We start from the raw sequence: 16,841 nt of genomic DNA, 5'->3' as shown, positions 1-16,841 counted from the left end.
GGCCTCTCCTCTTCCATTAGCGCCGCACCGGCGTAAAGGAGCCGTTCTGCCCAGACGGTGCCGCTGCAAAAGCATCTGGTTGCCTCTGTCTGTGAAATCCTCTCACAAGTCACTGGCTTCCAGGACTCACAACACAGGCCTGGGCTGGAGGCTCTGATGCCCCCTGGTTCTCTCGTTTTGAGCAGGAGTTCACCCACAGGGCTGCTGTGGGGGCCAGCGCTGGCCAGCTCCTCAGGGCCCCCGGCTCCCTGCTGGCCCTGCGCCGTGCCCAGCCTGCCTTCCCATGCTGACAAGCCCCTTTGCCTTCACACAGCTCTGTGACCAGCCTGGGCCACACACTTGTGGAATCTTCTCTCACATGGCCTTCCCTGCCCAGTCCTCATGGGGCCTCGCCCAGGTAAGCACCCCGTTGCCCCGGGCCCTCTCAGTCCTTCTCATCCTTGGTAGCTCGGCCCGGATGGCCATTCCATTCAGAGGAGGAAAACTGAGGCCACACCAAGGCCAGCAACTCTTCCAAGGTTACCGAAGGACATGGAGGGCCAGGGGGTCCAGGGCCTTGTCCAAGCTGATAGGCTGCAGAACTAGCCTTGGGCTCTGCCTCGCAGTCTGGTGTCCCTGCTACCACGGAGTCAGCAGGGTCTTCCGGGGCCTGGGTCCCAGCACCTGCCCTTGTCTTCTCTTGCCCGCTGAGAACCAGTCTCTCGGGGAGACCTTCGCGTCACATGCGCTCCTACTGTACGGCTCTGGTATCCCCCCAGTTCTCTGGCCCCATCTTTGCGATGGAATCGAGATGGGGCTAAAATGGGCCCTTTGTTCCTCCTGCCAGCGCATAGATAAAGGGAAGCTTTGTCCTGCGCTGAGCCCAGTCCTGAGTCCCGTCCTGAGCCCTGTACACCCCACCGTCAGTGGAAGCCAGCCCCTGCCCTCAGCCTCGCCCCCCCCCCCCAGCCAGGCCAGCTCAGGTTCTAGGTCAGAGCCCCTGAGTGAGACTAGTTCCTCCTTTGACTTGCCCGCCGTGTGGCTCCGTGCAAGTGAGGAAGTACCTGAGGCAGCTCTGGCCTGGCATTTGGCAGACAGGGACCAGGGGCCCCTCTCGTCAGAAGGCACCTGGGGACAAGAGGGCCAACTCTGAGCCCTGGGGCTTGTGCCACGGAGAGAAGGGACAGGTGCTGTCTTGCTGAGAGCAAGACACAGCAGTAGTAGCACACAGATGGACTAGATGGCCCCTCAGGGTCTCTTCCACCCTGTGTGACCAGGACCTTTGCACCCAGTGGGACGGAAGAACCAGCGTGCTCCTGGCTGCCCGGCCTGCTGGTTCTCCAGCTGGTTCCTCCCACGACATTCGGTGAACCTGGCCCCGCGCAGGCCCTGCCTTTATGGACCTTACGGTCCCCTCCCGTCAGTGGCAGCCGGCACATCGGGGCGGGAGTGAGCCCAGAGAACGTGTCTGTCAGGGGTGGTGGGGAGACTGGTGGGGTGCCTGGGAGCAGGGTGTGGGGAAGGAAGGAATCAGCTCCTTCCTCTGGCTGCTCCCCCCCCCACCCCCACTGCTCACCCAGATCCGCTGGGGTCGGCCAGGCTAGATGTGGGTTCTGAGTCAGCAGCAGGTCTTAGCCAGAGACGGGGGTCCCGAGTTTCTGCCAGGTTCCCAGGTGAGGCCCTGCCGCTGACTTGGAGACCATCCTCCAAGCAGCAAGGCCTTTGAGTGTGTCTAGGAGCCAGGACATGCAGGAGCCCAAGCCCTCCCAGCCCAGGTCGTCCGGCCGGCCTGTGGCTGCGTGAAGGGACAGTGGGGCCCAGAGAGGGGAAGGAGCTGCCCAAGACCACAGAGCACGCCCGCCTCTGGGCTCGAGTGCCTGTATCCGGTGACATGGGGACAGCCAAGCCTGAGTCACCAGGGTCTCACTGGGAAAGGCGAGGGCGTAGCAGAGGGCAGCTGTAGGGGGTGGGGTGAGGGCAGAGTTCACCTTCTGTCCTGACCCCAGCCCCCAGGTGAGGGGCTGCCCCGTGGTAAGGAGGGAGGCAAAACGGGCCAAGTCACAGAGCCAAGTGTCCGGGCTCAAAGAACTTGGGCTGGGCTGGGGCCAAGCCAGGGCCTGCGGGAAGGTTGGGGCAGGCTGGCATGTGGCAGGGAAGCCAGGCCCCGGGTCACACGGCTATAGGGCACCCCAGGTCCCCAGAAGCCAGCCTCCACAGCAGCCAGACTAACTCCAAGTCCCTGCAGGGGTGGGATGGTCAGAGGTGTTGATGCAGCCGTAGTCCTGGGGGAGGCTGGGATTGGAGCCAGTCACCGGAGGGCTAGTGGCTTCGTCAGCAGGGCCAGCGCCGGTGGGCCAAGGAAAAGCCAGGGGAGGAGGACTGGGTCGGCTTCCTTCTGACTGTCCCTGACTGTCCTCAGCTCTGTCCCACCACCACAGGGGTAAGTGTGTCTCCAGCTAGCCCTTCACATGACCTCGTCCCCCCCGGCCCTGGTTCCCAGGTTCTCGGACTCCCCGGAACAGAAAGGCTGGCAGGCTCAGGTGACGGAGTTCAAGGCCCTCTGGCAGGCCACCGAGGTGGAGCGTGACCGGCTCACCGAGTTTGTCTCAGTCCTGCAGAAACGGTAATGCGTGGGTTCAGGGCGCTCTTTCCTGGGCCTGCGTGGGCCCGGGGGGCCTCTGGGGCAGGCCCGCCAGGTCCAGGACTGGGGCCACCTTACCGGAGAGTGTGGCTCCCACAGTGTTGGCCCAGGGTGTTCCTGGGCCAAGACACAGTGCATGCCCCCACCCAAGTGCCCCGCAGCCTGGGGGCCTTGTCATTACACTGTGGCTTGCCCTGTGTGCTTCCAATGGGGCTGTGGCAGTCAGGGGGATGTGAGGGGGGACTCTCAGGGGAGAGACTCTCTGGAGTGGTCATATCAGTCAAGTTTCCCCCAATATTGGAAGTCCATGGTGAGCGTGGCACTTCCTGTGTGTCACTGGGGGCTAGACTGGTGCCTGATGTGACAAGGAGGGAGAGAGCTGGGGTGCTGAGTCTCCTCTGGGGAGGGGGAGAGAAGCATGTGGCCCCGGGCTGCTGCCCAGGAGTACGGTCTCCCCCAGGGGCTGTTGACAGGTTTCCATTCAGATAAATCAGTGCTCCTCACTCCAGTGACCCTTTGGCAAGAAAGGCAGACGCCCGGTCCAACACACAGCCTAACCACGTGACCTGCACCGTGACAGGATAAAGGACACTGCTGAGCTTCTGCCCTCCCAGGCCACCTCGCACATCAGTCACAGCTCCTTGGTGACAGGCCAGAGAAGCCAGCTCTGGTTAAGTGAAGGGAAAGGCAGATGTTTGGAAGTCACTGGCAGGCTCCAGGGCACAGAGCAGGAGAGAAGCTCATGAAGGTCCAGGAACCGTGGCAGCAGGAACCTTGGGTGGTGTCCCCTGGGCCCCTTGAGCAGTGAAGGCCCAGAGGCTTTCAGTGTGAGTGCCTGTGGGTCCTGGGAGAAAGGTCTAGCTGGCTGGGGTTGCTCACGTGTCCCGCACTGGACACAGGCCACACACCTTGACTGGAAGCACTTCCAGGAGCTCACCGATGGGAGAGGGACAGTTTGCCAATGAGAAGAAAGGACGCCTTTTCCAAAGCAGTTCCGGTGCCGGCAAATGGTTGCCAGACGGCCGCCACCTCAGCAGGGACCAGCGATCGGCATTTACCTGTCGTCTTTTCCGTAGTTCGTGGGGAGGACCCGAGTTTAAGGCCTACTCAGGTCCAGCAGAGAGGAAACAGCCATTCTTTGCCGATGTTGGACAGTGCAAGCCTGAGGTCTGACAGATGGACGAAACACCGTCTGTCCAGGCTTCTCTCGAATTTCCTTGAGCTGCGCCTGGGTTGTGTGGGCTTCAGGAGCCAGGATGACTCCGTTATCCACGTGGAAGAGACCACCCCCAGCCCAGCAGCTGCAGACACAACGGCTTATTCTTCACCGAACAGGTCTCTGTTCACAAAGCATAGACAAGGTCTGTCCGGAAAGTACCCAGCCACGCACTGTGAAAAAGAGAGACATTTACTGAAGAAGACACCAGATACGAGAAACATCGTACATAGGACAGTGCTGCCTCAGTCCCCTTTGAAGTAGGCACCCTGGGACCTCACACACTTCTCCCAGTTGCCATCAGCTGCCCCGTCATATTTTCTTGAATCTCATCGACATTCTGAAATCTCTTTCCTTTCAAAGGTGATATTAGTTTGGGGAAAAGCCAGAAGTCACAGGGCACCAAATCTGGGCTGTAGGAGAGGACTGAGTCACCTGGGCAATTTGGTGTTTCACCAAAAAACTGCATGAGACGTGATGCACGAGCAGGTGCATTGTCATGATGAAGCTGCCAGTCACCGGTTGCCTGTAGCTGCAGCCTTCTGCATCATCTGAATAGTTTCCGTGGGGGAATGTTCAAGCTTAACACACAACTTGATGCAGATTCCTTGCTCTACTCGCTGAGTCATTTTGAATGTGACGGCCACACAGCACACATGCTCACTCAGCGGTGTCTACCACGCCACTGACTAGTACAGTGAAGTCTTCCTTGTTCACGCATGTGCATTCCAGTCCATTCTTCTTGGCTGCCAGGTTACATCAATGTTGCACAAACTGATCTTGTTATATTAACAATGGCTGGGCTTTTTCCAGACAGACCTCATATGTAGTTTGCTGTGTTTGTAAATTCCATCTGAGAATTTGTGTCTGAACAGTAAAGGTCAATACATTCTCATCTTTGTAATATTTGGAAATATTTTGGTCATCTCTATGTTTTCTACTTGGCATAATATTCTTTGCTCTTTTTTCTTCGTTCTTCTCTCTTACAATTTTGGATGGATCAAGTTTTATTTCCCCATCTTGTATACAAGTTTGGACATTATAAGTTCTATTCGTTTAGTGCTTACCCCTGACTTTAACACGAAACTCAGAAAGTCTAAGGTCAGTGGGTTTTTTATTGTCACTTTGAGCAATGGGATAAATTTAGATTATGTTAAGTGGGGTTTGCCCACGTGCATCTTTCATGTTACTATTTTCTTTCTTTTTTTTTAAAAGATTTTACTTATTTATCTTTAGAGGGGAAGGGAAGGAGAGAGGGAGAGAAATATCAATGTATGGTTGCCTCTCATCTGTCCCCTGCTGGGAACTGGCATGCAACCCAGGCATGTGCCCTGACTGGGAATCGAACCACAATCCTTTGGTTCGCAGGCCCGTGCTCAATCCACTGAGCTACACCAGCGAAGGCTCATGTTACTATTTTCTAATAGTTCTCTTCCACATTCTTTTTTTAAACCCTCTGAAATAAACCCTCCACATTTGTCAGGTTAAAAAACAGTCAATAGTCACTTACTTTTGCCAACATGCTTGAAAATGTCTTCCCACTCATTGTTGCTTCTTGCATCTCAATCTTTTCTTTTTTTGTTCTACTCAGTTTTCTTTTACTGAATGTGCACCATTCATTTAGTCTGGAGAGGCCAAAGGAAGGGCCAGCTCTGAGTCTTTACTTATTTGTAAATGTCTTTGTTATGCCTTTGTCGAGATTGAGAATATACCCGGGCATAGAATTCCAGAGAGAGGGGTGTTTTCCTCAGCCCTTGGAGGCCATGACAGTCCGCTGTCTTCAAGCATCTGCTGTTGCTACAAGGAAATGTGTTATCAGCTTGACATGGACGTGTCTGCCCTTTCTCTCTGGCTGCTTCTTCAGAGATTCCCTTTGTCTTTGACATTTTGAAGTCTCACTATGATGTGTCAGGTATTTTATGTTATTATTTTATTTTATTTTATTTTATTTCATTTTTGCTGTTTAGGAATTAGTGTGCTTTTCATTCCAAGGACTTCCATCTATTTATTGTCTCTCCCCCATTGTCCCTATTCTAGTCAATATGTGTTAGATCGTCTTATCTTTTCTTCCACTCTGAAACATTCTTAATATTTGGGCTAATTTCAGTGTGGTTTCCTCAGATCTGTCTCTGGCTTACTCATTCCCTTCAGCCGTAATTCATCTGCCACGAAACCCAGTTTAATAACTGTGTTTTCCATTTCTAGCCATTCTTTTTTGTGTAAACTCTCCTGTTCACTTTCTTACAGCATTTGTTCTTTCATTAAGATTCCTTGCCTTTCTCTTTTCACACTTTTCAACTCACTCAGTCCCTTTAAAGTCGCCCCATCATCTTCCTTACTTAGGGTGCTAAGTGACACCCATTGACCGCCCCTCGTGGTGAACTGTCTCCCACGTGGGTGGTATTTTTTGTGTTGTTTCTGTGAGCTTGCCTTCAGTGTATTTTTTCTCCTGGAAGTTCTTAGGTCACGAAAGTGCTTCCCCAGAATGGTTCCACTTCTGTTGCTGTGGAGACTTGGGGTTTTAGTGGTCATGGGTTGGTCAGTTATGCTAATTGATTGTTTTAGGACTTCCTGAGCACAGGAGTGCTGGTCTTGTTTCCGAATGTTGCGGGAACTGGCAAAGTGCTTTACCATTTTATATGGTGTTTGCGTTGGTTTCTTTTACTATTCTCCCATCACAAATGGAATACAAACTTAAACAAAATGCAAGTAATGCGGATCCTGGCTGGCAGGATCTGTGTGTCGTGGCAGAGAGAGACAAATTCACACGGACTACAGAAGTCCTGTGAAGAAAAAGGGACGCCATGGCCACTGTCTAAGTGAGAGAGAGGGCCCTGACGTTTGCCTGGACAAGCTTTTATTGCTTTTCTGGGCACATTACATTGAGGATGATCCTCATTTACTATGCACAAGTTCACTGCAGGTGAATACCTTTTACAGATAACAAAAGAAAGAATGCTGTTAATTACTTCAAAGAGAAGAATGTTACAGATCAAGAAGAAAAGTGATTGAACTGGTTACACCCCATACTTGGGAGGTTTAGCACAGACTTTAGGAAGCTACAGTAAGCCCTTTCTGCCTCAATTCAGGATAAGGGAGTTTTAGCAAAAGCAAGTCTCATAGTAGTCTAGGTACAATGTAGTCCTGATTCCCCACGGGAAAACCTCTCTGTGGGTGTGGCTTCTGTGTGTCAACTTGCTTCCCACTGGTTTTCCATGTGGGTGCTGAGCTACATTTCCACTGTATGTTCAGCCATGCAGAACAGCTCCCTATATGCAAGCACTAGTGAAAAATGTAACAGAAAAATGAGAGCCTCTTTCCCCTAGAGATAACTAGTCAGCAACTGTCAATGATTCCCGTTTCAGTACATGGGCTGAACTACATCAGCATTGGTATTGATTTGTTTGTATGTTTTCACTATTATACATTTTAAAGTTAGTTCAGATATTATGCACAGTCTTCTGCTACTTATTTCACTAGGTGGTACATCGCAGGCATTCCTCGTGTCAGTACAGATCCTTTTTACGGTTGCAGAGTGTTGCATTGCATTAACCCACTATGATTTATTTAGCATTTATTTACGTAAGGATTTCATACAAATTCTTGAGGCGCTTGCTCCTCTTCACCAGCCCTGTGACTTGTGGGTCTATTTAGTCTGTGCACATGGAGCGCCTCCTCATTCCTTCTCACTGCTGGTCAGTAGGCTTTCTGTTGTTCTATGGAAATGTGCTAAGTCTGTGCTGGCCAGCGAGGTCCTCATCAGCCAATGGGACTTTTGAGCCTTTAAATGAGGCTAGTGGAACTGAGGATCTGAATTTTTAATTCCCTTCAATGTTCACTAATTTTCATTTAAATAGCTGCACGCAGGCCTCACACGCCAGCCCGGCACTGAACGGCCCCGCCTCCATTCCGTCATGCTACACGGTGCAAGTGTGTTACCTCTTACTCTCTCTTTCCTGTTGGTGGGTCTTCAGATTGTGTGGGTTCTTTGTTTAAGAGGCTGTGCATTGTGTTCCTATCACATTTTGTTTTAGCAGTTGTATACTTTTTGAAATTATCACCATTCAGTGCCTTCTCCACTCTTCCCCAAGACCATGTCCCCCCAACACTGTAAATTTCCCAGTGGCCATGCTGATCTGCATGTGTATGTAACCTTTGCCTGGGCTAAATCTCAGGGAATCTCAGCCTTCTGGCAGAGCCCTTCATATCACCAAATGCCTCACCCAGCTGCAGGGAAGACCGTAGCCCTGGTCCCAATGAGATTAAACAAGTCCTTCATGCAAAATAACCAAACAGCAGGGTCTTCAAGGCGCCTGAATTCATGACAGGCATAGAGAAGATAACAATAACAATAATAAACAGAAAACAATCCCTAGCTCCGAGAGAAACAAAATGAAGAAAATGTAGCCGTTCCATTTCCACTGTAGCCCCCGTGGGGGACAGTGGCCCCTGTGCCACTCGTGTCCGGCAGCCATGCCTGCAAACTCTTTATATTATATGGCACAAAGGACTGTGCAGATGTAATTATCATTATGGACCTTAATATAGGAAGATTATCTCAGATTATTGGGTGGGCCCAGTGTAATCAATTGAGCCCTTAAAAGCAAAGAAATTCCCCCAATGGGGCTCTGTCAGGGAGGTGCTGCGGAAGCCAGAGAGAGTCACAGCAGAAGGGTCCCTGCCTGGCTGGGACTAGGAGGGGCCGAGTGGCCTCTCAAAGGTGATAATGACCCAGCCAACAAGTAGCAAGAAACAGGGACCTCTGTCCTTCAACCAGAGCTGAATTCTGCCAACTACCTGGATGAACCTGGAAGTGGATTCTCCCCCAGAACCTCCAGGTGGGAGCCCAGGTCCGCAAGCATCTTGATGTGGCTGGTGGCGCCTGGGGCAGAGACCCCACCAGGACCAGCTGGATCCTCTGACTTAGGGGACCGTGACCATAAATATGTGTCACTGTAAACTGTTATGTTTGTGGTCATCTGTTATGGCAGGAGCAAAAAACGAATACCCCACCTCACGTTAATTCTGCCCCCCCAAATGGTAATCTAACCACACTGGGGGGTGGAGAGGTAGTTCCATTGGGTAAGGGGTGAGTACTGAAATAAAACTACACTCTCCTGTTGCATGACAGAAGGTCTAAGGTTATATTCAACCCTTCAAAGTAGCGGCACAAGCGTCCATGGAAATGAGGCAATGCACAGTCCTGGTGGCAGCCAGAAAAGTGTTGGAAGTGGTTGCCTCTGGCGAGCAGGACCTGGGAGTGAGGAGAAGAGGGGAGCGGACCGGTGTCTTCATTTTAAGCCTTGGAGAGCGGGTTTGTAAATGCTCGTTCCTGTAGGAATACGTCAGTATGATAAACTCGAAGAAGAGTAGGTGCCACCGAGTGAGACGTGCACACCCCTGTGAGAGCTCGAGCAGGTGGGCTGGGGCAGGGACTGTGCAGCCTGCGGGGCGAGTGGCAGCCCCTCGAGTGTCCTGTTGTCCCCAGGGTGGAGGAGAGCGACGGCAAGCTTCTGGAGTCGGAGCGGAAGCTGCAGGAGGAGCGGCAGCGCGCTGTGGTGCTGGAGCAGCACGTGGAGAAGATGCGCCTGGAGCCCGGGCGGGCGGCGGGCTCTCAGAGAGCAGCTTCCCGCAGCAGAACAGGTGCGGCTGGCCCAGGGGCCCCGGGGGTGGGGGGCGGGAAGCCCCGTGCAGGAGGACGTGGGAAGCAGAGGCCTCTGTCAGCGTGGGGCTCTGCCTGCCCCTGCTGCTGCGTGTCCCCCACCCCACTACCTCCCAGTCAGAACCAGGAGCCCCAGAGCACCATTGCCCCAGGTGTCCCTGCCCAGCTCACCTATGAGCCCTTAGCATAAGGTGGCAGGGCCCTTGTTGAATGTCCTCAGCCACCACCCCACCTCATCCCTCAACCCTCTGTCCCAGCTGACTTTGGTCCTGGGGCAAAGCGGGTCACTGGGGAACCTGCGGCAGCTGACTGGCAGAGCAATCCCTTCCTGCCTCTCACTGCCGCCATCGTCATTGTAAGGGGGGCTGAAGAGGCCTCTCCACAGGCCTGGGGACCTGGGCTCCTCTGTCATGTGTGCCACTGTCCTCAACATTCAGCTTGCATCTCATGGTCCAAAGTGGCTGCTTCAGCTCCCCAACCAGCAGCCGGAAGGGGACGACCCGCTCCTTGCCTGTTAAGGCAGGGCCCCTAAGGGGGCCAGGCCCACGGCCACACCCAGCTTCGGAGCAGGGCTTCTTGTCCTAAATGAAAAGGTCTGTTGCTCTGACACAGTGGTTCTCAAAGGACAGTCGCCAGGCCAGCAGCATTAGCATCTTGGGCTGGGGCAAGCTGGGGTGCAGGATGCAGGAGCCAGAAGCCGTTCTGGGGTGGCTGACCCCCAGTGAGGGGGGCTCCAGTGTAGAGGGGCCGGGCCTGCCTCCCGCTGGCATCCCAACCTGCCACCCTCCAGGCTCTCCAGTGGGGTGCTGCCCTGCCTCCCAGCACCCCAGGACTTCCCCTCCCTCCCCCAGCCAGGGACACTTGGGCCTTTGTTCCCAGCCCAGATCAGATCACACCGTGAGCCACAGAGGGGGCGTGGTCCTTCTCCCTTCTCTCACCAGCAGGCCCAGGGCTCAAGGGGGCCTTCCAGGGGCCGCTGCAAACCCAGGCTGAGCGGGGTCCTGGGGCTTAGCCCTGCTGGCCCCACTGGGCCCTCAGCAACATGTCCCCAAAGGTGCGTTGCCTCCAGGCCTTAGGCTCACCCTCTGCTGAGCAGCGAGGCCCCCCAACCTGGGAGGGCCGACCCCTGGCAGGAGAGACCGCTTTGATGCTGCCCACACAGCCCAGGGCCACTGCCTGGGAGAAAGTGTCCACGGGGCCTCTGCCACCCACTGGCCCATGACATGGGTACAGCAGTGCCCCTCTGCCTGCGGAGCACGTCATAGCCCCCATCTGGAAAATGAAGAGACCTGATTCTGGGGTTTGGTCCCTTGAGGCACTTCCAGCCCAGTGAAGAAGACAGACCAGAAACAGACAAGCCAATCAAAGACATGACAGGTTAGACAGAGGCAGGAGCTACGGCCCAAAGCCAGGCCTGCAACAACCTGGTGACGCCCCCTGAGCGACACTGCCCTGGGAACCGCCCGCCTCAAGGGCCTGTCCAGCACAGAGGGTTTCTGGTGCTGGGATCCTGCCCCAGATCCCCACCAGCTGGGCTCTGGTTTCTTTTTCGGGGCATTCTGTGGTCCCTGACGCCAGCCACCCCGGCCCATCTGTGGGCGTGCAGCTGTTGGACAGGATGGGGTTCGGACAGGGGGTCGCCGTGGTATGAGGACATCAGATGAATTGACTGCCTAGACTCAGCCTCAACCTGCAAGCCAGACCTCAGGCCAAGCTCATTTCTAGAAATTTGTAAAGTACAAGGACGGACAGAGGAGTGAGAGGAACCCCCTCAGTGCAAAGTCAGCGCTATAGCAAAGGCCAAAGCCAGTGTCCAGGGGAACCCAGAGCAGTATCAGGGAGGGCTTCCAGAGGGAGGCGGCCTTGTCCTGCACCTTGAAGGAGGTGTACTGTTTCAACAGGTGAGAAAAGAAGGAAGTAGGCAGGTGGGGGAGGAGAGGGAAAGCATTAGTACAGGGCCACAGCCTGTCACAGACAGTGATGCCGCTGCCCCACAGGTCTGCCCGGCTCTCACACCAGGCACAACCCGAGTGGGAGTGAGAGAAAAGACCCCTCTTTCAGCCAGCTCTCCAGCATGCCCGTGGAATCCCAGATGGAGGAGCTGACCACCAGGTGCTCCCTGTCCTGTTCTCCTGAGGGTGGTGTGGTCTGGGTGGAGGCGCTTTGATGGGCAGAAGGACTGCAACCTTCCCCTTTGACTTCCCTTTGCCCAGAAGACTGGCCCCGCTGGGCCGTGGCTGGTAGGCCTGTAATTCAGCGACTGGCCCTCAGGATGAAGGGAGACTCAGCCATGACCCCGATGACCCCAAAGGCCTAAGAGAAGTTCTACTATGCATGGGTTGCCAAACCCACTTTTTCACTCCATTAAACCTTTCAAGGTCAAGTGCAATGATGGGAAAGGAAGGAGAGGGAACCTTTCCAAATGAATACTATCCATGGGGCAGCCAACATTTTGGGGAGCTACCTGGCACCGGGCCCAGGGCTGTGGGTGAGCAGAGAGGAATGTCGCGTGGAATTCCCCCGAGGAGAGGATGGGACCGGGCAGAGAGAACCTGCACCTGAGGAGCAGCCGTGTGGGCAGCCCCACCCCGGGGTGCTGGGTGCACACGCACGCATACACGCCAGCACAGGCCTCACCGAGCCCTCTCTCTGTGCGGTGCAGGCTGGCCATCCAGGTGGAGGAGAATGAAACGCTGAGGGCCGCCCTGGGCAGTGCCCTGCGCGGAAAGGAGGAGGACTTCCGGATGTACCACGAGACCCTGGCCCAGGTGAAAGGCATCTTCCTGCAGGCCCTGCGGCAGCAGAAGGCGGACAAGCACTAGGACAGCGGCCCGGTGTCACCCTGGCCAGAGGGGGCAGCCAGCTCAGCCCCTGCTCCCGGAACAGGCTCCCCCAGGTGACAGAGCCAACCTGTAGGACAGGAGCGCAAAGCAGAAGCCCCTGGGCAGATGAGGCTGCGGCAGGGAGAGGCCCTGAAGCCTGCTCGGCAGCAGCTTGAGTCTGGGACAGCTGACTGTGGGCAGATGCCGTCTCCCAGGCAGGGCTCATCGCCCTTGTCCTCGGGCCTGGCTGGTGCCACCTCAGGCCCACGTGACTTCCTCTGTACAGCAGAGCCCTTGTGCTCTGGGCTGGGAGCGTCCCCCAGGCCACTCGGCCCCGCACACCCCTCCCCTGGGCACGCCTGAACTCCCCATGGCTCCATCTGAGGCCATCCCTGCTCTCTGCTGACCCGGGGGCACAGCACTCCCAGCTGCCTTTTGGCCCACTCCTCGGGGCTATGCCTTAGATGCAAACCCTTGAACTTGTAATAATAATGATTATTTTCATAATTGCCACAGCTCCCAGTGAGTGAACATTGACTGGAAATCTGAGCCCATCTAGTTCTCTTGTGACTCGGGATTGTCACCACGTTTTACACGTGAGGAAACTGAGGCTCACAGAAAGAAGCGGAGCCTGTGTGATTCCAAAGCAGCGTGGTCCTGCAGAGCAGAGTTGCCAGGGCGGGCGCGTCCACCCTGCTGCTGGGCAGGTCCACCCCCGACAGCTGCTCCAAGAGGCCCCTCCGCTCGTTTCCAAAGGCAGCAGCGGGCGGCTGCTGGTGGCAGAGGCCGGAGGTGGGGCTGGGCTGGAGCTTTGGGCAGGAGTCCAGGTGAGGGCACGGTGCCCCTCCCTCACCGCAGCATGTTCAGAAGTGGGGGGCACTGCATCGGGAGAGCCCCAGCCCGGCTCAGGCACTGCGGCCGCACCTGTGTGCACACAGGCCCACAGGTGGACCCAGATGTGCAGACAGTCCCAGGCTCGGGAGCACCGGCCACCTGTGTGCACACGCTGACCCACCGACGGGCCGTAGCCCCTCCACGTGGGCCCGTATGCCCACTCGAGTGGGTGTGGGTGTGGACGCCCATTCCCACACATGGAGATCAGGTTCTGTGTCACTTGGCTGTGACTCACACTCGGGGGCACAGGCTCTGAAAGCACCCTCCCCAGAGGCAGCCCCCTAGTGCTCCTGAGACCCTGTCTGCTCAGGTCCTTCCTCAGGGACACAGCTGTGGAGGGACTCTGTGCTGAGCCCCAGTCCGGGAGCCCCAACCTAGCATGGGGCGACGTAGGCCATCAGGATGAAAAGGTGGTTCTGCTGGGCCCTGAGGGTCCCTGGGAGGAGAAACTCTTCTCCGGTCCCTTGTACAGGGGGATGGTGGGCAGGGCGGGAGTGGGAGGGCCTGTCCCAGGAGCAGCAGCATGACACCAGCCAAGGGCCACATGCAGAGCCAGAACATCAGGCTGGGGGATGGGGTCTTCACCTGCCGGGGAAGTGGGGCCCCAGAGGGAGATCTGAATGCGGGGGATGCAGGCTCTGGCCCTCCCAGGAGGAAGAAGCAGGCATGGGACCAGCCTCGTTCCTCAGGGATGAAGGGAGCGGCAGGGGCCAACTCGGGGGCGCAGGGCAGCAGGCCTCACACCCGGGCCACTCAAGGGTGGCTTTGCTGCCCTTCCTGGCTCAGGTCTGGGTCTGACTGAGGAAGAGCCATCTGGTCCTGGGGTCCGAACAGGCGGGGTGCCTGGGGCAAGTCTCTCCTCACTCGCCAACTCTGTAGCCTTACCTCTCGGAGCCTCCAAGGCCTCTATAAAGTGAGGGCCATAACAGAGCCCTGCCCCCGGGCTGCTGTGTAAGAATAACTCAAAGACATGCAGCGGGTTATTGGCCTGCTGTTTACTGGTGTACAAGTACATGCATCAGTAGATTGATTTCCATCCACAGAGATAAAAGCAGAATTTATGTGAGAGAGCAAGGGGGAGCTGCAGCCAGGCATGGTGAATAAATCTAGTTTGCACATTTGGTGGTAAACGGATTCCCCGGCATCTTGCAGAGCTCAGTCCGGGCGTTCAGTTTTTGTTTAGGCCACAGGCGGGTGTAAAGACAACTGTTTCAATCTCCAGGTCCTAAGAGCAGCCCTGGGGGTGTGGCCAGGAAGCTGTGGGCCAGCGGTCCCTGTCACGCCTGCTGGCACCTGCCATCAGCACCCCAGCCTAGTTACACCAGGCCCATGTCCCATCCAACTCTCCCCAGGAGTCATGGAGTCAGAAAGTGTCAGGTGCTAGAGGGGCAGCTGGCACACAGTAAGTGCTTGATAAGCATGAATCTCTGTTAATTCAAAAAATCCAGCAGCTCCTCTGCACCAGGCACGGGGGTCCGGGTGAGGCAGACTCGGTCCCTGAGCTCCGAGAAGGCCCAGGCCTGAACCCGCCAGGCCTCGGGGCCAGTCGGTGCCGGCCGCACGCCAGCCTCCAGGCGACCAGACTTGCTGCTGCTCTCTGGGAGCTCCTGCTGCGGTCAGAGAGCCTGGGGAACCCGGGGCCCTGATGGAGCCCCCGGAGCCGGAGGACACAGGTGGGGGAGGGAAGTGCAAAGCCAGGAGGTGGCCCCTCAGAGCCTCTACCTGCCCCGCTCCCCAGCTCAGCCCAGCGCTAGGTGGGGAGGGGCCTCTCCAATCTCCTTGAGGTGTGAGAGGGGGAGGAGGGAAGGGAGCAGGATTGTTAAGGGAAGGAGGGGTTGTCAAAGGGGCCAAGGACTGGGACCCTGAAGGATCTGAGCCAGGTGGGGAGTGGGGCAGCCTGGTCTGTCCAGGTTAATGCCACCTGTCCCTGGGGCCCTGAGGACGATGTTCCCTTGCCCTCCAGAAAGCGGGCAGCAGGCCGGACTTGGCTGTTCCCAGAGGAGAACACCCCGCCCAGAGCCACTGGGCGGCAGGGGGAGGGGCGAGGACAATCAAAGAAGCCTCACGTGAGGAGTGAGGACGCTCCTTGGCTGCACCCCAGGCTGAGGCCCAGGGCCTGGGTGCTCAGGTTCCTGACCGACAGGTGAGACCTGGCTGAGCCACGGGTGTGGCTTGGCCACGTCCCCATGGGGGCCTCTGGGGCACCACAGCTGAGCTAGACAAGACCGCAGTGGGGCTCAGGCCGATTCAAGCCCCACACACATCCCACTGCCCCCAGGTCTCTCCTCTGGGCTCTGTACCCGGGCTGGCCTATCCCCTCCGTCCCCTCCCCCAGACAGCCCGCCGCTGGCCCACAGCCTGTCCTCTCCTCTGCCTGCCCAGCCCCTCTCCACATATAGGTACACACCTAGAACACACTTTACACATGTGCATGCCCAACACATGCTGTAGGCAGCATGCAACACAACACATGCACACAGACCCACACACCAACAAAAACACGTCATGTACACAGCCAACGTACTTCCCCTGTGTTGTTACCTGGAGCAACAGCAACGACAACCTTCAGGGTGACAAGGAGCTCGACCCACCACGTCCTTCCCGGCAGCTCTTGTGGCCGAAGGTGCTGGCGTGGTCTCACCCCGGCCGGCCTCCTGCCCCTCGATTCCTGGCCTGGCCACAGTGGGCATTCCCCTCCCACCACCCCTCACACGGGGTGCAGCCGGCCCGGGCCACCCAGCCGCTGGTCCAGGGCCCCCCAGTCCTCCACGCCGCCTGCCATCCCCATGTGTCTACCTCCCTCCAGACCCCACTGTGAGGGAGTCACCGGTGAGCATGTGTTGTGTGTAAGTCCTGCCTCCTGACTGAGGTTTCTGCCTCTCTCTCACTTTTTAAAAAGATTCCATTTATTTTTAGAGGAAGGGGAAGGGAGGGAGAAAAAGAGAGAGAAGCATCAACATGAGAAACATTGATCAGTTGCCTCCTGTAAGTGCCCTGACCAGGGACTGACCCCATAATCCAGGCATGTACCTTGATGGGGAATCGAACCAGCGACTTTTTGCTTTGCAGGACGCTGCCCAACCCACTGAGCCACACCTGCCAGGGCTGCCTCTCTGTATGAGCAACTTAGTGAGCCAAGCCCTTGTCCTGGAGGGAGTCGTCGAACCCCTGAAGGGCCCAGTATGCTCAGGGCCAGAAGTCGCCAGGTTACAGGCGAGGAGCTAAGGCTCAGCCAAGTGGTCACACCAGCTGGGACCCTGGCCCCCACCTCACTCCTTCCCCGGAGGAGTCCCAGTTGCTTAGGGACATTGCTATCTGCCTCCACCCTGCCATCAAGAGGATGCCAGCCACCCCAAATATCCACCCAAGCCTGGCCAGGTGGCTCAGCTAGCACCCCTCCACCTGGGCGGCTCCCCACGGAACAGGGCTGGAGTACAGGGGGTCCCTCAGCCACCTGTCTCGTGCCAGTTTCAATCCCACTAGACAAGCTAGTCCTCCCCTGGGCATGACTCCTGGCCAGCCAGGGCTCTTGGTCTGATGAGATGGACCAGGGCAGAGCAAGATGGTCTGCCCTGGGCCAGCCCTTGGGAGTTCACTTGTAAAGGTGCAGGCTGGGGTTCCTGGGGC

The 16,841-nt window shown here is 56.6% G+C and overlaps 1 protein-coding gene across 1 annotated transcript in view; it reads left to right on the top strand.

The window, feature by feature from the left end:
- CCDC13 (coiled-coil domain containing 13) overlaps positions 1-12,376 on the top strand; it is a 29,585-nt gene extending 17,209 nt beyond the window's left edge. Inside the window, exons 11-15 of the mRNA XM_037148379.2 lie at positions 314-397; positions 2,480-2,602; positions 9,325-9,479; positions 11,496-11,610; positions 12,161-12,376. Of these exons, the coding sequence (XP_037004274.2) occupies positions 314-397; positions 2,480-2,602; positions 9,325-9,479; positions 11,496-11,610; positions 12,161-12,320 (637 nt within the window). The 3' untranslated portion in view covers positions 12,321-12,376. The remainder of the gene's footprint in view (positions 1-313; positions 398-2,479; positions 2,603-9,324; positions 9,480-11,495; positions 11,611-12,160) is intronic.
- Positions 12,377-16,841: the final 4,465 nt, after the last annotated feature.

The sequence above is a fragment of the Artibeus jamaicensis genome, unplaced genomic scaffold, assembly GCF_021234435.1.
Source record: "Artibeus jamaicensis isolate MK-2021 breed Jamaican fruit bat unplaced genomic scaffold, CSHL_Jam_final contig_519, whole genome shotgun sequence".
NCBI lineage: Eukaryota > Metazoa > Chordata > Mammalia > Chiroptera > Phyllostomidae > Artibeus > Artibeus jamaicensis.
Note: the sequence above shows the minus strand (reverse complement) of the source record. Positions and strands in the feature narration are given on the sequence as shown.